Consider the following 21177-nt stretch of genomic DNA (forward strand, 5'->3'; position numbering starts at 1 on the left):
GCTGTCACATTACCGGAATTAGAAAAGAAATTTAAATCATAATCGAAAAGCTCAAAACTAATTTAATTTTTGATGCTCATACTGTTCTGAAACAAAGAACACCACAACATAGAAATCACATATGAGTAAAAAAAAAAAAAAAAAAAAAAAAAAAGTTCAGAACTGAACTGCAGTGTGCAGTGTGAACACAACCTGTGTTAGGACATTCTTTAAGTTGTTCTCCATACATACCAGAGCTTTGACCTCATTTGCCTTGTTGTCATGACAATATTCCAGCATCATTATCAAAGTGACGCAGGACATTTACAATTCTCCATCGATGCATGCCTTAAAACATAATTTATAATAGCCCCTCCACTGTTACAACCAAAGAAAATCACTTAACACTTTCACAGGAGTTCTGTGAATATTCTCCTGATGACTTTTGACAGGTTGTGATAAATATTTGATACTTTTTAGCGTTAGTGAATGACAGTATACACACGATAAAGAGCGCTAATCGCTCGGTCCAGAGCTTGGGTAATGCCCTCTTTTAAAGCTGCTTTGCCCTCGTTCTCTATAACCTGACCTTAGGGAACCCTTTATTACAATGTAAGCATGGCATTCGTATAAAAGAACAAAGCAAGCTAAAAGCTATCTTTAGACATGACAGTCACCTACCAAGAAATGCCAGAAGAAGACCGCGTTAATGTCTTGCGCCAAGTTTTCAGCATTTTCCTCCTCGGAATTGACAGAAGGTGGAAGGATGTACTCGTGATGCTTTCAAATGCTTGCCAGTAAGCTTCGATATTATGGAATCATGATGGTTTACACAATCAAGTTAGCGTCCTGGTTTTTATTTAAATAAACAGGAGGTACTTGTTGTGTGTAGATCGGAAAGACAAAATGGTGTTTACTGCTAATCAAAGTAGTTTTTTTTGCACCTGCACCTTTTTTTGCACCATAAAGTGAAAAAACACCACAAAATCAAAAAGACAATGAAGCGCTTGGCCTCCTTTACCGTTTCTACCCTTATGCTGCTTACATCTTCAGATCTTAGATAAATGAAAGGGTGTCGACGTTGTTTGTTTAGCTTATTTGTCCTGAATACGCAAAAATGAAAATTTTAGTAATTCCAACAGTACGTTAAGGCATCATAAATGTAAACTAGACAGCAGTGACCCCTACTGGTACTGACTGAGCAGCTTCAGGAAATATCACAGGTAGCTGTTCCTTCATTTGTCTTGGGATTCATCACTGGATCACTTACTGTAGTGTACCTTCATTTAAAGATTTGAAAATGATGATGATCGTATCCTCTGGGGTTTTTAAGATATTCTTGAATGTTACAATGAATAGGTCAAATGTTCAGTATACTTGTGCTACGTCTGCTCTTATTATACCTTGAAAGGAAGGCTTGATGTATTTTGGACATAATTATTATATAACATGGAGGATAATTTTACAGAAAGCTATATCTGGACATTTCAAAGAAAGCTGAGCATTCTGTCAGTGATATGGGTAGCTAAGCTACCTTTACAAATAACAATTCCGTGACTTTTATAAATCTGTTATAAAATGCTGCACTACAGTCATATCAGTGATTCACTTTACATTGCACAATAAAACAAGGAAGCTAAGTAATTTGCATAGCCTCTAAATCATTCCATAACTCAAGCTTATTCATGTTTAAAAAATCTTTTGAAATATTCTTCAAACTATACAATCAAATACTGTAAATCTATTTCCCTTTCTCCCTTAAAACACAAAACATTTTTTTTTACCATTGACTTTATAGCTTCTCATTCGAGAAATGCAAATGTTTTTATCAATAAAGCAAGAATTCTGTTTTACAGCCATGACTTCTTTCCCCGCCCCAGCTTGCCCAGTCTAGCCTTGGTGCGTTCCTTCTCATCAGGATTTCTCTTTGACGTGCATTCCAAAGTGGAGTCTGTCTCAAAGGAGATGGCTGGGGTCTGGTTTGGGTTACTGCTGCTCTTGTCCCGTGACAAGGGAGAGGTGGTCTGCAAGATGACCCTACCACGTAAGGAGTGTTTGAGTTCAAGCAACAGTGGATTGTTGTCTGTGTAAAACTCCACCTGCTTAAGAGAGCCTATACCTGGATTGCAGCATGTGCAGCATGCAGAAAATAATACTCTGAAAATATATATCCAGCCCAAATAATGCAGCTCCACAATGTTCAAGATGAAGCAACCGAGACTGACACTGAACATGAAGTTGAGAAAGATGGTCTTCTCTGTCGCTCGAGACACAAAGCAGTCAGTTCTGTTTGGACAGGGGTAGGTGTCACATCGGAAAAGGTGTGGAACTTCAAATCCAAATAGGTAATACTGCCCAATGAGAAAGGTTATTTCCATGATGGATCGCAGCAGAACATGTATGATGTAGATAAATAGCACCTGGCTGGAAAGCTGGGTTGGATCTTTTCCTAACTCTCTTGTTTCCTCGTTCAGGTTGCTCTGGTCGTCACACTGATCGTCCTGTGAGCTCCACTCCTCGTTGCCATAAGCGTTGTCATAAGGACTGCCAGCTTCCAGCATCATTTCTTTGTCTCCTCCAATGTGTTTGTCACTTTTAAGTGAAACTGAGGACGTAGGTGCCGATTCTACTTTTCTTACTTCTAACTTTTCATTCTTGGTTATTTTTTGCAAGACATACACAATGTAGAAGATAGAAGGTGTCGAGACCAAAACAATTTGAAATACCCAGAACCGCAAGTGTGAGACAGGAGCAAAAGTGTCATAGCAGACATTGTTACATCCAGGCTGTAGAGTGTTGCAGATGAATTTGGACTGCTCATCACTATAGACAGCATCACCCACCAGGGCCACAAGCAAAATCCGGAAGATCAGAAGCATTGTCAGCCATATCTTGCCGATGACAGTTGAATGGTTTTGAACCTCCGTTAGGAAGCGGCCAAGAATGGACCAGTCTCCCATTTCTGTGGGAACACAGTAGTTAAAATAATACACATAGCAGTGAGACAGAATGTTCTCCTCAACAACTAAATCACCAATAACTCAGTGAGTTGCTCAAGAATCCTGCATTCCTAACGGGAAAATATATGACTCACAAGGTGGCAGGAGAAACCAGACGTATTTGCACATGTACAGTACTCTACTATTATCTAAAAGTAAATATAGACCTAGAAATTGCCTATGAATCAATGGCAAGTGTAAAACAACTTTCTCAATATGTCATTTCTTGATGTGACAATCTAATATAAGTTTTACCATTATATTTATCTTTATTTGTTTGAAATTTTTGTTAAAAAGGGATAAACTGATTGAATTACAACAAAGTATTATATTATCATGAGCATGTCATTAGCCGTTACATGAGAGCAAATACTAAATTAATCTGTAAAAAATCAGCAGTTTCTCAAATACACTCAAAGTTTGGTTATTTTAAAATAATCTTCTTTGAAAATCTTTTCCAGTTTTGATCATAAAGTATATCTCATTCCTAATAAAAATGCTTCATTGTAAACCAACTCTCATGATTTTTATTCTGTTCTTATTCATGGTGGAGCTTACCTTTGAAGATTCTTCTTTATCCAACACTGAAAAAATACAAGAGGAAGCAACCTGCATAACTATATTTTCAAGTGGAGCAGGTATCTGGATGTTATCGTGTCTTTTGAGTTAGATGCAAGAGAGAACGGGCTGACCACACATATTCCCCAACTAACTAAAGCATTCATTGCACTGTATGAGAATAAAGGCTTTCAATGTACAGTGGGACAAAGATTGAAAAGTACAATGGGGGCACCTTTACTGACCAACCATTCATGGGTGAACAGAGTTCAAAGAACATACTGGAATGAGTGTGCACAACACTGATTCGAACACAGATCCACTTTAATTTTAGAGCTTGAATGCCATAAGATCTCCCAGAAGATTCTGATGCCTTGATTTTGGGTGATGAAGAATCTCTACAACACCATTTAACACAGCAGTTTCCATGTCACTTATGACTAAAGTTTACAAAAATTAATGGCAATTTCTCACTTTTCTTTCAATTTTGCTGTTTAAATTATGAGGAAAAAACAATGAAGTCCTCTTTACAACAATTACAGTAGTAGAATCCAAAGCAAGTACTACAAATATTAGAACTGGAATATGTGAGAAAAGTTTCAGATTTGAATTTCATTGGAAGTCGGTTAGTAGTTTGTATTATGATATTCATCAGCTGTATTTAGTTCAGATGGATTTTAGTCATATTGATGTATGACTATTTTAGGATATCTTACTGAATAATTATTAGATTTTTCTGCGCGTAGGTAGTGACCCTATAGTTACAGTTGGAAATTCATAATTATTTGACATGCCCAGAATTAATTATTAGCTGAATAGTATGGGGTCACTATGGAAATTAGATAATCTGTACAGTAATTACCTGGTCAATCTCAAATTTAAATATTTGAAGGGCCTGTTCTGGGTTATCTGACCTTCTGGAAGAAGAAAGAAGCCCCTCTTGCATCTGAAAGTCACCTGACATTATATACATTAAACAACATTTCTCTGGATGTAATGTTCTTTCCTTGACTATCTAACAAGGTGTTAATTGGTCACATGTAGGTATTATGTATTCCTAATATTGCCTTTTTGAATCTAGTTAGACATTTTGCTGTTTCAAATGACTTTTGTTGTTGTTTATAAATATTTATTTTAATCAAATGACCAAACTAAAAACTTGTGAAACACATTTTTGTTTAACCATCAGGATTATTCAAGGCAGCTATTAATAATTTCTCAAATGAGTCCATCACTGACTGTTAAGAAATAACACATTATCCAGGAAAAAGGTATAGAATGCGTGCAGCACAATTTTATTGCAAGTGTTTTGGTCCATTAGAGTCAATCTAGTCATGCAGTAATAACTGGAGTCTTTCGATATCCTTCCCCATCCCACGAATGACAATAAACTGCAAAGCACGCTGATTATTTCTTGCTCCGTTCAAACTGAAAACCTTGTCTTAATTGATAAGGACAAAAGCCCAAAGCTTGTAACACAGACAAACCGCCTTATATTCATTTGTTATTTATATCGAATGGATGGTTAGAGAAAAATAATCTCTTCCCAACCACATGCGACAGAATTCGACTGTTATAAATGCCCCTCGCAGAATTAGCGAAAACTCGTCCAGAGGGGTGTTGTAGATACCGAATGCCGATCAACTTGTTTGTTGATGAAGAAAAATGACCAAAAAAATGTTGTCACTAATACACACTGTTTTTTAAAAAAAAAATCGTGTCCATATCCATATGTTAAGGAGTTGAATAAAGTATTTCCTTAAAACTAAACTAAAAACATACCCTTTAAATTATTACATGCAGTGGTTCAGTCCTCGAGGTTACCGGAAGTTGTTTCAGCTGCCATGTTTGGTTGCTTTGTTGTAGGCTTCTACTTGGTTTCCTACAGAATTAGTAAGTGTGGAAATGGAGCCGAGCTGGAGTACGTTTCTTTTTCAAGTAAGTTGACTCTTCGTAGGAAGTAAACTGGGGTACCTTGTACAACAAATTCAAATACAATCAAAGCACATGGTATTTTAGCGGTAACACCAATTTTTAAACGAGTAATGCCAAGATCAAGTAACCAAGCAAAACAATGGTATATGATTTCAGGCTTCCAGCTGTGAGGCTTGGGAATGACGCTAGAACAAAAAATCAATTCTCCACAACGAGTGTTTTGAAAAATATGGTCTAATATTCCATTTTATAGATACATAGATAATAGATGTTGGGAAATTCGACATGCTTTGTGATTTTTTAAAAAAGTTTGCCAAGTCAAAGCCAGTAAAAGATGCGGGATGATTTGGAGTAAGGTTGGAGACGCCACTGCACCGTTACAATCGAGACAGACCTGCCTTTTCCCCCGGTGATTAAGGGTTGTGATCCTACGCCGTACAATAATTGGGTCTAAAGCGGGCGAATATTTATATTACAAAATGGATGATATCGTAGATGTTTTTGGTTCAAACTAGTTGTTTGGAGAGGTCCATAAGTGCGTACGTTGTCTTAGGTTGTCAGCTGCCGAGATTTACTGAAGGCGACTCGAAAGTCCGCGGTGAACTTTCCGCTTGCCTCAGCCGGTTCGTCAGTAACTAGCCAAGTTAGCTAACGATGTTTACGCTGCCATGATGAAACTCGCCTAGTAATTTAGCTAAATTTGTTCGATGCTATCGTCGTGAGCTTGTAGATCTTACGCTATATACATAGATAACTAGCGCAGCATAGCTCTCTGTTTATTAGGGAGCTATTTATTCTGGCAGACGCGGTGGAGAGGAATTCAAACTATGCACACAACATCAGCTAGCATTAGCAACGAAGAGGCACATTTCAAATTAGCAACATTACGCTATTTATATATGTTTGGGGTTTTTTTCTTCAGGCAGAAAGTGAATGCCTCCGATGAATGATACCTGCCATGGTTTCGAGGATTTCACTGTACTAAGATGGACGTCTATTGTTCAGTGAAATGAATGAATTGTTTTATTCCCACGGCCTTAGCCTAAAAAATAATCCTTATGCGAACATTGAAAAATGAAAGACCGCGTTTTTTTCCGGAGAATATTGATCTTAGATTTTTTTTAACAGCAGAAATATATTTAGTGACTACCATTTCGTTCATTACATAGTTAAAATGTGAACCCACGTCCAAAAAATGAAACCATTTCTGCTGATCCTGGTGTATTGAATGTGGTGGTTTTTCATTATTTTGACTGGGTGTTGAGTGTGGAATTCTGAACTTATTCCCAAAAGTATGAACTAAGTGGGTGTGACAAACTCCTCATGGGAATAACTTTCTCAGTTAACTTAGCATTTTTTTATTCACACAAACAGAAGTTCATTAGCTTGATATAATCATGAAATCTACATGCTCAGAGCAGAGATATAAACTACTGACTGTAATGTTTCAATAGAATGAAAAGGGTCTCCTTCCATTGTTAAAGGGGACAATGAAGACAAGTGAGGCACCTCCATAATCCAGTGTGTTGTCAAAAAATTCTATACCAAAAATGTTTTATATAGGTAAAAGTACTACCAAGACTAAAAAAAAGTGTAAATATGTGAGTACTGGTGATGACAGCACACAAAAAGTACACAAAAAAGTTTTTTTAAGTACATGAAAAAAATATTTTAACAAAGGAGACATGAAAAAGACGTGGCGGTAAAACATTAAAAACCAGATCAACTTGGCAAAAACATTTCAGTGCAGCAGTGAACAAGGCAATTTATAACAAGGTCACTATTAAGTTAATAAAAAGTTGTCAAACTGGTACAGAGAGGAAAGTCATAATATTTAGATGCCAGCAATGCCAGGCAGCTGAAGTTGTATTCCTAGAAGTAGTCTGGAGAAGTCTGGCTGGTCAGACGCTCGGGCTGAAAATTGGCGGGGGGGATGTAAATAATAAATAAAAATTTGATGGTACCAAAGCCATGGTTTGGAAATGAGTATGAATAATGGATTCTGTGATGTTCTTACTATAAGGTTGAGTTGCATGTAACAGTTTGTGGGATCTGCCACCTTTTTTGTAGTATCTGTAATGTTTTTGCTCTCGGAGATCGATTACATTCTTCTTTTTTTCAGCGGTATTTCTTCATGATAAAAAAAGCAGCTGGGCTGTGTGGCCTGATGTGGAGTATCTGACATCAAGCCAGAAGCACTGCATGTATTATGTACTTCCCACTGCTACTGTGTCAAACTCATGGAAATCTGTGAGCAGTTAGCTTTTGGGCATTTGACAGGAAGAATTTTAGAGTGTAGCTCTATCATCTTATTTTTTGTGAGTTAGGTTTGTAAAATTGATTATCCACAGAGCTTCAGTTAAAATGATGTTGCTTGGACCAGTATAGTTGTGGTCGTACTGTGATGCATCAATGATTCTGCAGTGGAACAAAAGACTAGGACAAATAGTGAACAGTATCTTAGAGTGCAACTAGAAATAGAAGTTTTTACTTGTGTGTTCATTCTGCTTAATCTGTCAAACATTTGGCTGACAGGTTCACAAATGTCTAAAAGAAACTTAACAGGTGGATGGTTTGCAATAAAAGGAGGGGAATTTTATTGACTTGTTGGCATAAGTGTAGTTGTAACATAAACAAATTAAACCGACACATGGACAATCGCTGAATTATTGTTAAGCTGATTACAAGCACTTGTTAAATGTTCACACACCAAGCAAGATAAACATTTTTATTCATTGGTAGCCACTGTCCAGTGATTTAGCTAAGAAAATATGTGAGTCCTTAGTTAGATATTCACCAACTACTGGATACTGTTTCCCACTGCCATTCTACCATGGATAGTTGTTGGAGTTTGTTTTGTTTTAAACAAGTTCATTATGAAAAACAGCCCCTCTTGAAAACTTTTTGAGTTAATGAATAGTGTTATATGTTATAAATAGCTATTAAATTTAATTTCCCAGACATAAAGTTCAGCATTTTGCCAGCAGTCCCAGGACTTAAAAGCCCAGCATGTAGAATTTATAAGAAATGTTGCAACAAACCAATGTTAGAAGCAACCCAAAGTGGTCAAATGTAGTTTAATTTTGGCTGCTTCTATAAACAAGAATGTCAATTTCTATAAGACAGATTTCAGAGAAGGATATTTTGAAAGCCCCATCCTATATGTGTTGTGCAAACAGGTAAAAATTCAACTCCACCATCGCACAGGCAATGCAGTACCTGCCAGCCTTTTCTGCGTGTGGAAACTGCACAATATGAACAGAACAGCAGCAAAAACACGCTGCACTATCGGGTTATGTTTGTGTTGCAGATTCAGTTGACTTTAAGCATTGCAGTGCAGATTTGTAGTGCCCCTGCATTGATCCTGCTCCATGTTTTCTTCAGTTATTTCTATATGTCCATGTGTGAGTGGATGGTATCATTTACTCTGATGAATATGAACACAAAACTTTTTTTAAGATGCAAAGAGATGATTTGTTGAGTAGACAGGGCCATCAAATACCTCAGTGAGCCATGATGCCATATTTTACCGCTGGGTGTCACATGTGTCTCAGCCATTCTCATTGGGCCCATAAATGGGAGTGTCCCTCAGGTCAACTGTGACACATTGTGTTTTTAATCTCACAATATATAAATTAATACACTTCCTCTGAGGTGATTTTTAATAAGATAACGCAGGCCGTACCAACTCTTTACTGATGAGTGGTCTTCTACTTGTTTTATGTTAGCAGACTTTAGACTTTATTTGGGTTCCACCTTTTTACTTGTTGCAGCAGAAGCACAGGTGCAACTATTTTTGTTAGCATCTCAAACAGATCTCCCAGAGCTGGTGTGCACCATACCAGTACCCTGCAAAGATTTCAACAAAATGGAATGCAGTCCTAATCAATGCTAGCAGCTACACTTATGCTTTTCCTGCTACGATGGCTAAAAACACCTGCTCTGAAGAACTTTTAATCTTTCAGAATTGCACTAATGATATCTTAAAGCAAAATAAAATGTCTTATCAATGGAATGTCTCTAAATACTAACGCATATGTAATAGACTGGAATTATCAAACAGGTGCTCTCAATGCTAAGCGTTTGGCTTCATTTGAGAGAGGTTTCCAATTTTTTTAAATCATGGAGGCTCGGTAATGAAGAAAATCTATCGTTAGAAAAGGCATTACGTCTCAACTGTTTTGAAGCTGTTTTGTGCACCTAAGACTATTTTTTTTTCAATTATATAGAAGGATGTCATATTATGTTCACTCATTGCTTGAGGAAATGTTATCCAGTCATTAAAAATCCATGAGATAACAAAAATGTTTGGCACAACCATATGTTCACGTAGTAGCAACCAAATATTTTGTAATTTGTGAAGAAAAAGCTGCAACAAACTGGCAACCTAGATGAAAAGATGGACTCAACACATGCAAGAAAAATTCTGTATTTAATATGTATTTTATTCAACTTTTTTTCTGCAACACCAGCGTCCCTTTCGCCTTCCCTCCCTCCATTTTTATGTTGTCAATTGTAGTTTTTGTTTGTTTTGTATGAGCTAGGATTTCGAGCAAGCAGCTGTAGAGTGTGACACAAAAGCTTTCAGAAAGTGCATAATCTGACTCAGACCATGAGCTCATTTCAAGTCTACAGTGGCCCGTAGAGCCATCAGGACACTCCCTCCATTTTGATGTTATTTATGAGGGAGCAGCCCCAGTTGTCGGAGCGCATTTGTGTCAAAATGGTCAGAGCTGCATGAAGGCACAGCAGCTTACAGGCCCCGCACCTCTGTGTAGAGGCAGGCTGTCTGCAGTGGCTACGTCTTCACAAGCTTCACAAAGAGGGCTCACCCACCCAAACATAAAGCCCCACACACATACACACACACATACACACACACACACACACACACACACACACACACACACACACACACACACACACACACACACCCCTGGTGTGCCAGCAGACTGGCATGATGATGACTAATCCTGGAAGGTGGCAAGTGTGAGCAGGTGCTTGGATAAATGGATGGCTGGATTTTGATGGCGTTTTCCATGAGTTTCCCATTGCATATAAGGGGAAGACGGCAAGTTTGGTCGGGTAATGTGTGGATAAACAATGTCCCTGTCTCATGAATAGATGAGCCAAATCAATGAAGATGAGCATACAAAGATCCCCCACTGAGGCATCACTGCTCAGATTTGTGTCTCACAATAGCCTAGATGACATAAGGAGGACATTGTGTGGTTCATTTTTCTTTTCTCCCTGCTCTCTCTTTTGCAACTTTTTTTTTCTTGGCTGGCCTTCGATGGATGATTGAACCTCAAAGGGAAAGGTCAAGCGTTTCACCTTTTCCTTTCTAGCTGGTGGCTGACAACATGGTTGTCTTCAGTGTCCATTTACTGAAAGAACAGTGTTAACTGTGCTAAAATAATAAGTCAAAGACAAGGAAAAAGGTCCTTTTAAAAAAATACACGACTACACAGATACTCCTAGGAACTCAAACAGAAGTAGTGGCATAGACAGATATAGGCTTACAAGGCTGGTCCAGAGACAAACAGGAGTCTAAATAATGGTTAGGTCATTAATTTGAGGTGATTTTGTAATCATGATTAGAAAACAACCAACAAAACTAATATTACAAACACTATGCAGCTATTTATAAGAAGCCATAACTATTATGCTTTCACCTTGAAGTCGCTGCACTTTCGGAAGTATTACATTTCAAGGTAGTCTAAATAGCTGCGTCTTCAGTCAGGTCCATAGTTTGGCTATTGCTGTATTTCTGTCTGCACTGGACTTCACTGGGCTTTTCATTTGGTATGCCTCAGTCGCAGTCACATGATAAATCGGTGCTGTCCTGATGGGATTAATTTTCATTCAGTGTATTTGGATTCCTTTTAGTTAGTGTCATGCTGTGTCAACCTTGGCATCGACAGCTCCAGAGCCCAGTTTGGATTTGCTTTATCAATGTATCATACAAAGAATATGGAACACACTGCTCATTTGTATGTGACACTTACCTTGTCAGTATCATGACTCGTTGCAGTGTCTAGTTTAAATTTTTAATCATAAATCCAGGCTCAGTCGCATAATAATCTCTGTACTTGTGTGTTTGTCTCGTCAGCAGGCCAATGAAGCCCTCCACCACCAGCACCAGGTGGCCCAGAACAGCTTGCTGCCTCTTCTTAACGCGGGATCTGAACAAGTTGACCAGAAACCGGTCCTGCCAATTCAAATAGACCAGAAGCCTCCATCCATTGCAGCTGATCTCCTAAAAGACAATGTGGCCAGTGGAGGAGGAGCGCGGCCACCGGTGCCCGTCATAAAGAAGGAACACAAAGGAAAGACACCGTTCGTCTGCGGCTACTGCAACAAGGCCTTCCGCGACAGCTACCACCTGCGGCGTCACGAGTCCAGCCACACCGGTATCAAGATGGTCTCGCGGCCTAAAAAGACTACCCAGACAGCCCCCACCATGGTACCCATGATCTCATCCATGCCAAGAGAGAATAACGGTAACCCCTCCTACATATCCACGGTAGCGGGCATCCTCTCCACGGCAACCACCTCTGTTTCCTCGAGCATCATGACATCGTCTGCGATGGGCAACATGCCGCAACAAAGCATGCCCAAGAAACCTGCCAAACCCGTCAAGAAGAACCACGGTTGCGAGATGTGTGGCAAGGCCTTCCGTGACGTCTACCACCTGAACCGCCACAAGCTGTCCCACTCAGATGAGAAGCCTTTTGAGTGTCCCATCTGCCAGCAGCGCTTTAAAAGGAAGGACCGGATGACTTACCATGTACGCTCTCACGACGGGGGAGTCCACAAGCCCTATATATGTTCTGTGTGTGGGAAAGGCTTTTCCAGGTAAGGATCATAACTTCCATAGATTGCTTTGTGTGGTGTGAGGCTTTTGTTTGGTGTGGATAGGAGCAATGGCTACCTTCTGTTTCTGTAAGCACTACCCACATCTAGTATACACTCATATTAGGAGCGAGCCTTTTTTTTTTACCCTTTTATTTGTTTTCTCAGTAATGATACCAAAGTGTTCTGTTTTTGAAGAAAGATGACCCTTTAATATTTCACATAGAGACATATTCCGCTCATGGTGCCAGACAGACTTGTCCATCATAGTAAGACAGACCAGCAAACCCTCTGCATTGCATGGCTGCTAAGTGCTAGCAGCAGATTTCATGGGGAGATACTATTACTCGTTTCAGATGTCTTTGTGCATTCCTCTTACAGCTTCTGAGATGTAAGAATACTTTATGTTCCCTTCTAGACCAATAACAAAATGATGAAATAAAACTATAGAGATGTTTGAGATGGGTTTGAAATCTCCGTTAACTTCACTGGTATAGACAGTAAATATCTTATAAACCAGGATTAGTCACTTATTAGACAAATTTGGAGCATGGACAGAGGCATCTGCTTCATCTAGAATGATAATCCGTCATCCCAGATCAGAACCAGTTCAACCCAAGACTACTGCAAACTTAAGCCAAAAAGTTTTAGTGATGGGGATCCTTGGGTTTCTTGTCAACTGCAAGCTACCCTATTTTATCTGTGTGACTTTGCAGTCGCAAAAACAAGATTCAACCTCCTATTCAACCTCCTTCTGGTTCCATTATTCCTTGAATTGTCTGTATGAAATCTAATCATAATGGTAAAAAAAATTACTTAATCTCATCTTGCAAATCCAGAAATAATTAACTTTATAATTAAAGAAGGAACGCTATTCACATGCTTACTCCTAAATGATCATTTTTATGTTGGAGTTTTTCTAGTGTCTTCTGGTAGTGACAATAAAATTATTTTTATGACAAAGAAAGCACCCACCAGATGCACAATGGATTTTGAACAGCTATCCTGTTGCTTGCAGCATAACTTGCCTATGATTGACCGAAATGACAATATTGTTTATTCGCTCGCTCTATAATTTAGCCTTGTTAACACGTCTTCTTTAGTGACCGTGTGTTTGTATTTATAGTTGCTGCTGTCAAGATTTATACTTGTAGTGCCCCCCCCCCCCGCGATCCCAACCACATGTTGTAACAGTCACACATGGTAGAGCTCCAGCAGTAGGGGGGTTGAGGGGCAGGGGGGGGGTGCGTCACTTGTCACTTTGTGGTTCCCGCCAGCATGTCACAGACTCCCTTTCCCCTGGGAATTCAGCGGACCGTGCGCTAATGTTCAGGTCAACACATTTACCATGTAGAGAAATTCTCCCATGAGGCTTGGCAATAACTACTTTCTGCACATTGGTCAACACAAACAAATGTCCCTCCAGTGGCATATTTATTTCTGCATCAAGTGAGCAATAGAGGAGTTCTCTGCTGCAGCACAAGTTGAACAAAACAGCAGCAGTGCGCCCTCGCCAAGCTGTAACATTAGCGCTGTGCTGCGTAGGGCAGTTTGGAGCATGCCTCCAACACGGTGACGTGAGGCAGCGATTCATCAGTATACTGGAAAGTGAGAATGGGGACTGAATAACAGGCCACTGAGTCACTGCCACTCATCCAGATATGTAGGCGGGAACTGTCTGGAGTCTGCTCTCCTTATCTAACTGGGACAAAAGAAATAAAGGGGAAAAACTTCACCTCTGCAAAATCTCCACTCATCTCTTTGGCAATGCAGAGCAAGAAAAATCCTTTGGGAGTGCCGCTGCCAGTGCTGTAGCTGCTCACTCGGTTATGACACTACTAAGATGATTCAGCACACTGTTTCACCATAGCTAACAGGCCAACAGCAGCGCCACGAAGAATTAGTGTAGGCCACAGTTACTGTCTGAAGGTCAACAGACCACAAAAAAGTTTTTGTGCGTTTTCAAAAAAAATGGACACTGTGTTGTCAACGTTGTCAGTAGGTTTTGCTTATTTCACCATGTTGCATCATAGACTTTGAGTAAGTTAACGTCTTGTGTAAACTCTGTGTGTGTGTAAATGCGTGTGTACGTGTATGGTTACATACACACACATATATACTGTATATATACAGTATATACTGTATATATATACAGTATATACTGTATATATATATATACAGTATAATATATATATTATATATACACACACACAGTGGTACCTCTTCTTATGAAATTAATTGGTTCTGGAAGAAATTTCGTAAGTAGAAAGTTTCGTAAGTAGAGACGCTTTTTCCATGCAAATGCCTTAATCCGTTCCAAGCCCCCCAAAATTCAGACATAAATGTTTTATAAAGCATAAAAATGCGTCAAAACATGTAACAAATACATGTTACAATTAGATTATGACACAATAAATGAGAGTTGTGCATAATGTCAAAAATAAGGAATAAAAATGATGGCCATTTACCTTTTAACTGCTGTCCCCATTGTTTTTTTGCCCTCTTTGGTTCATGCGCTCTTGCCTCACCATGCCGAACAACAGAGTGAATTCCAGTCCTCCTTTTGAACTTCTCCAACCACCCATGCGATGCCTTAAACTCCTTAAACTTTAATAACGTGGCGATTGTAGATGCATTACAGCCATATTCCTTGGCGAGATCAACCGAACACATCCCTTGTCAAGCTTTTCTATTCTCTCTTGCTTTGTTTGTACGGACAAAAAAAACTCTTTTCTTTGTCTTTTCCTCTTTTCTCCGTCACTTTCTTCGGGTCCATAGCGAATACTAAAAAAAAAGTTAATTAATTTGCATAAAACTATCAGCACACCTCATGTGTCAAGGACCGAATGACAAGGACGCTGCATAGACACCTATCTAGCTACACATAGAGGTCCCTGTTAGCCAATTGGATGCCAGGAAGGTGCTAGGTAATAGCCAATCAATCAATCAACCTTTATTTGTATAGCCAATGGCAGAGCAGCTGTAAGAATGTTGCGTTCAGGGACCTTTGGGAGCTGCGAGTAGCAGCCCATACTGTATTTTTACCTTTCGTAACTCGAAATTTCTTTCATAACTAGAGGCATTATTCTCCTGTTGAGGCATTTCGTAAGTAGAAAATTTTGTATGTGGAGACATTCGTAAGTAAAGGTACCACTGAATAGATAGATAGATAGATAGATAGATAGATACTTTATTAATCCCGGAGGAAATTGCATATATATATACAGTATACTGTATATATAATATACTATATATAATAATATATTATATTATATATATATATATATATTATATATTATAATATATATAATATAATATATAATATACGCATTTTTATAATATACAGTATACTGTATATATAGAATATACAGTATACTGTGTGTGTGTGTGTGTGTATATATATATACTGTATATGTTCATCACATTTTTTGAGCTTTAAATGTGCTTAATCCACAATATGTTCAAAACTCAATAATTTGCTTAAATTTGATGCTGTGAAAACTAGCAGTCAGCTTCCTGCTAGGAGATCACGAAATGCTCAATCGTGATCTCCTTGACGTTCTGTAATTAACATCAAAGCTGCAAGAAAATTAAAACGCAGTAAGGCCAAGAAAGTATGCGAAAGTAGGTCAAACAAATTCATGCAACATTGATCATATAGAATTAACCAGTGTTGATCTGAAATATTTAGGGTCCTTTTGTTCTCAGCCTCTAATTATGGAAGCAAACGTAGCTTGAATTTCTACTTCTGCACTTGTGGTGTGTCTAATGGTAGAATGTTGCCACATTTTTGTTTTTCTATCATTTAGACCAGACCACTTGAGCTGCCATGTGAAGCATGTGCATTCATCAGAAAGACCTTTTAAATGCCAAGTGACGGTAAGATTCATTCTTGTCAATTAGATTTGTATTAGTGCTGTTGTCGTTATGCTCCACTGACCTTTGACCTTGTTCGCCATGCGGCTGCAGGCATGTACCTCTGCTTTTGCCACAAAAGACAGACTCCGTTCCCATATGATCAGGCATGAAGGCAAGGTCACCTGTAGCATCTGTGGAAAGATGCTGAGCGCTGCGTACATCACCAGCCACCTGAAGACTCATGGACAGACCAACTTCAACTCCTGTAACAAAGGTGTGCGTCACTTCTCAGACGTCTGTATGCCAACATCACAAGGAGTGTGTGGCTAAATGAGAATTCCTGACAAATGTCTCATCTGTTATTATCTAGATTTTTTTAAAGCGTTCTCTTGTGTTTATGCACAATTTAGTTTCAAAATGTGCCTCATTGTATTATTTAATTTTTAAATTTCCTTCACCAGAATACCAGATTAGTCAAAATTTATAACAGACTCCTTACTTTGTTCTAAATGAGGGTGTTTTCTGCTTAAATAGAACAATGATCTACTCTTTCATTGTTTCAGATGGTAACGAGGTCTGCAACTCTGCCTCGGCCACACCCGTGACCGTGTCTGCTCCCATCACCTCGGCCATGAACCGGGGCATCAACAACAATCCGGTCACCATCGCTGCGCAAATGAACATTACCACCAACACGGTAAACATCACATCTCCAGTCAGTCTCCAGCACCCGGTCACCATCACCGGGCCCGTCAACATCGCCTCTGTCAACATCCCTGCCTCGGCACCCATGAATATTGCCCACCCAGTCGCAATAACGACCCCCATGCCTATGAATATGGCCGGTCCTCTCAACATCGCCATGAGGCCAGTGGATAGCATGTCTTTTCTGTCCCAAGTTTTGCCTTCTTCCCCTCCATGGTAGAAAGGAGAAAATGCATCGAACTGACCAGAAAGAAAGGGAAAATGAAGTAAACAAAGAGACTCTAGTCCTCATCATATGTACCTCAAGTCCAGCCCTTCCTCTCCTCCTGAACAATGTTTACTTCTCCAACTCTGAAGTGAATATTGTGAAGTGAACATGAGCTGCTAGGAGCTCCCCAAGTCATCACTGCGCCCCATCTATTGTTAAGCGGCTGACCTGAGATGCAGAACACTTGAGTAGAAGTTTAGTAGGATTTACCTTTTAAATGAGGACAACAGTAAAACTTAGCGTAGTCAGTTAGAAGGACGAAACTGTGATTTGTACCCTTACAGATGGGAGGAGGGGATTCCTCAAGCATCTTTGCGAACCCCTTAGAAATACACCTGTACTTGTGTAAAAGGGAGATGAGAAATGGAACTGAAGCAATAACTTTAAATTGCTGTTTTTGATGTTTTACAATTTCTCTCCCAAAGCGTCTGGGTGTTACTTTGTATGTTGTTTTTTTTAACTATAGCCTGCTAATCATTATCTATTTAATGTTATAGGAAATGAGTCTAGTAAAAGGGACAGCAGCTTCCAAATGCATGGAAGAATATTTTTTCACAGTGCTATAGCTTTTTCTTCTCTCAGATAGTAGGTATTCTCTTGAGGTACAGTGACTAACTTGTACAGTTGACATAGTAATGTATTTTTATGTCAGCTTTTTCATTAATTTTTTTTCTTTTGTCCTACGATCGGATACGTTGACACTGTCCTCTTGACAATGACAATATTTGTACTTTGTTTTCTATTTGTGTGGAAATGAAAAGGTTTGACTTTATTTGCCTACATGTCATGTTTAGTTTTCCATGAAGTCAGAATGGAGTGAGTCTTGCACTGAAAGCATATCCTACATGCAGGTGAACAGCAGTATTATCAAAGATCAAATTGTCTTAAGTGTTTGGTTCGCCAGCCTTCACTTGAGCGCCATCCAGTGGCTGACCATGGAAAGGCCTTTCCTTGTCAGGAAACCTTTTCTGGCTGTTACTGTCATCATAATGGTGACTAATTCGTTTTGCCTGACTCTTCTGTACACTGTTTTGTTTGTTTGTTTTTTAATCATTGGTCTCTTATTTCCCCAAGATGATATTGCTGGGGAAATGTACACCCTTCACTCAGGAAGCACACATAGAAATCCTGCTAACCATCAATTTGGATCCTTTTTTTTTCTTTCTTTTTTTCAACATGTATCGCGATTTGTCACTTGTCCGTGTGTTTTTAAATTTTTGAAATAATTTCACATTGATTTAACTAAAGATTTCCTCCAGGGGAAAGTCAGATTGATTTTAAACATTGCCGTCCATTGAATTAATCATTTACTGTGCAATGGCCTGTATACTGTAGCTTTTTCACAATTCTTTTGAAAGCTACATAGATTTATGTTTGTTTTTATCTGGATGAATTTGAGAGTTATATTTTTTTTGTCCATTAAAATAATGGAACAAGATTGATGTTGCATGACCCCAGACACTGTAGCTGCCGAACATTAACTATTTTTAATGAATGCCATGTGATCTTAACAGTGTTGCAGCTCTTTTGAGTTGATTCAGTTTCTACTAAAAATGCAATATGCATGTTTGTCATTTTTTTCCCAAAAAATTTTGTTTTAAACAAAATATTAGCGTAGCTTTTTTTTCTGCATTTACGTAGATACACTATGATAGTCTGTTTGCCAAATTCGATAAAAAAAATGTGTTAAATTGAGATTTTCTTGTGGAATTGAACTTTTCTTTATTTTTAAGGAAAACAAATAATTGGAAATTCCAGGACCCTTGTGAAAGCAGTTGAATGTATATCTTTGTACAAAATTATTTTAGTTCTAAGGATATGGTAGTTACAATAGATGTGAAAGATAAGATAACCTTTTTTATAAATCTTTTGTATTAGAACATTAACAATGGTAATTTTGTATATATGAGATGCTAGGCTTTCTGATTAGCAGAAAGGTCAAACATTCCTACATTTTTTTTAAATGTATGTTTGTCAAATTATTACATAAACATGCGCAACGTTATGTGCCTTTTATTTGGGTTGTCTAAATAAAAGAAAACTATTAAATGTTTTCATGTTTTTAAGTAATGTCCAGTATCAAGAAACTACAACTTTGAATGTCTCTTTCCTTGAGAATTTTGCATTTAAATTTTTATTCTGCTATTTACAAACGCACACCTGAAGGCTGTTAAACCCTTTTCTACACCACTACTGTGAGGGTTCTTCAATGCTTACTGCATGAGTTCACATGTCATAAAACCAGAAAATTCAACTGTTTTAGTGAGGTAAAAATTTATAGCCTGTTGACTGACTTCCATCTAATATAAGTCTTTTTTTCAAGATTTGTACATTTAGTTATCACCTGTTATCCAAAACAGATTAATTTCTGGACGCATCTCTTATGATCAAAGCCTACTGACTGAATAAGTGATGAAATTGTACCAGTCATCAGTTAGATCTAAAATAGCAAACCTCTATTTCTTCCATAGAAGCCCATTGTTCACAGAGTTCCTTTTCAGCCACACTCTTCTGTTTAAATGGTGTTGTCAGTTTGCAGCTTGAACACTGAAGGACACACAAAATAGAGCATGGCTACAGCTGGCACTGATGTTAGCATCCAAGTTAGCTCAAATTAGAATGATGCAGTGAAGATAAGCATAGCCCCTGCACAAGGATGACTTCCAAATTTGTGAAGCGTTCGACATTTTTGGCTTTACAATGAGCTGGCGTCTTATCCAAGGTGTACCCCGCCCATCGCTCATAGCCGGCTGGGATAGACTCCAGCAGACCCCCGATCCACAAAGTGGACAAGCAGACAAGATGTTTATGAGATAAAATGCTGATGGTCTCGTTTTCAAAAAGATGAACGAAGGAATGAATCTTGCTATTTTTGTAGAGATCTGAATTGAATAAAAAATACTTGGCATTCTCCAGTCTAGAAATATTGCATGATCTTTGCCTGGTGAAAGTCTAAGCACATGGCTACCAAAATATCAGTCACAACTACCGCCACATTTCAAAGGAAAATGTAGTTTTACTCTGACACTTACCAAGCAGCTGTTGATACATATTTGTTTATATCCTGAATATTTTGACCCTTGATAACTACTGTCTGTTTCAAACTCATGTTGCATGTGGAGGAGGTCTACAGATGGGATCTCTGGGACCAGAGCACCTCTCACCGGGTCTTCAAACAACAGCATTTTGAAGAGACCACAAACTGGTTCAGGGTAAAGCAAAATAGTTACCATCAGCAAATCCAGAATGAGCTTCTGCTCAGTCCAATGAACTAACAATATCCCAGATCATCCACACTCAAACTGTTGCTCTCATTCTCATCATCGGCCTGAATAAATCTGCTGATTCTCTGATCATGTTCATGGTATTTGTTTTCAAGCACTGCTTCTGTCAGTAAATTCTGAACACCTTAGTACAGGAAAATCCCTGGGCGACAGCTGTTTTTGAGACGAAGGTGCATCCACATCCACATCTGCACCCAAACAAGGGGCCAATATCACCTCAGTCCTGTAGCTCGCTCACTGTTTGGCTAAAGCTTGCGTGTCACCTGCTTGTTCAATGATTACTAAACAAACATAGAAGCTTGTTGGAGCAAGTGTCTTTAAAGTGGATGATTAGCAGAGGTAAGTACCCATAAAAGCCTGTTTAAGAGGTTAATTTAATGTCAGCTGGAGGTTAACCAGACACAAAGATGAGTCTGATGTTTGCTTGAACATGGCAGTTTAAATAAAATTCAAATCAGCACCATGTAAAGCATTTGTTGGTGTTTTTTATATTCTATATTATAATTTTCCCCCCCCTCACCAACACTATTGCATTACAGATTTGTCCAGCAGATGGTGTTATCTCTGCATATTTCAATCATCTTGGTTCCTTCTGTTCACTATGTGTAAAAATCAAAAGTTGTTTCCTATGTAGCTGTATTGATTTCCATTCTCCTTACAATAGCATTAGGTTAATTAATGGTTACGTGAGTTTTATTACACCTGGAAAACATCTGTTCTATTGGGAACAATAATG

At 38.6% G+C, this 21177-nt stretch overlaps 2 protein-coding genes and 1 non-coding gene across 4 annotated transcripts; 2 read left to right on the plus strand and 1 right to left on the minus strand.

Annotated features, from left to right (window-relative positions):
* Positions 1-1829: 1829 nt before the first annotated feature.
* LOC137606531 (gap junction delta-2 protein) lies at positions 1830-2939 on the minus strand. Its single transcript, XM_068331811.1, has one exon. It carries the CDS (start codon positions 2937-2939, stop codon positions 1830-1832), a length of 1110 nt encoding a protein of 369 aa, XP_068187912.1.
* Positions 2940-5405: 2466 nt separating this feature from the next.
* LOC137606011 (vascular endothelial zinc finger 1-like) lies at positions 5406-19210 on the plus strand. Of its 2 annotated transcripts, none has more exons than XM_068331029.1 (5): positions 5406-5474; positions 11584-12329; positions 16136-16205; positions 16296-16458; positions 16748-19210. In XM_068331029.1, the coding sequence occupies exons 1-5, from the start codon at positions 5442-5444 to the stop codon at positions 17107-17109; spliced, it is 1374 nt and encodes a 457-aa protein (XP_068187130.1). In that variant the 5' UTR covers positions 5406-5441; the 3' UTR covers positions 17110-19210. The 2 variants fall into 2 exon arrangements, with proteins under 2 accessions (XP_068187130.1, XP_068187131.1); XM_068331030.1 differs by having other exon boundaries at positions 5410-5474; positions 11587-12329.
* A 533-nt stretch (positions 19211-19743) lies between these two features.
* On the plus strand, positions 19744-19848 carry LOC137606788 (U6 spliceosomal RNA). Its single transcript, XR_011037933.1, has one exon. It is a non-coding gene; the product is annotated as a U6 spliceosomal RNA (small nuclear RNA).
* The last annotated feature ends 1329 nt before the right edge of the window (positions 19849-21177 follow it).

Source organism: Antennarius striatus, chromosome 13 (assembly GCF_040054535.1).
Source record: "Antennarius striatus isolate MH-2024 chromosome 13, ASM4005453v1, whole genome shotgun sequence".
Lineage (NCBI taxonomy): Eukaryota > Metazoa > Chordata > Actinopteri > Lophiiformes > Antennariidae > Antennarius > Antennarius striatus.

What these genes read in the sequence shown, in the direction of transcription:
- LOC137606531 (XM_068331811.1), bottom strand. Translation starts at nt 2,939, where the DNA reads ATGGGAGACTGGTCCATTCTTGGCCGCTTCCTAACGGAGGTTCAAAAC.
- LOC137606011 (XM_068331029.1), top strand. Translation starts at nt 5,442, where the DNA reads ATGGAGCCGAGCTGGAGTACGTTTCTTTTTCAA. An exon ending in TGTGGGAAAGGCTTTTCCAG is followed by an intron (nt 12,330 to 16,135) that starts GTAAGGATCATA and finishes TCTATCATTTAG; the next exon opens with ACCAGACCACTTGAGCTGCC. An exon ending in CTTTTAAATGCCAAGTGACG is followed by an intron (nt 16,206 to 16,295) that starts GTAAGATTCATT and finishes ATGCGGCTGCAG; the next exon opens with GCATGTACCTCTGCTTTTGC.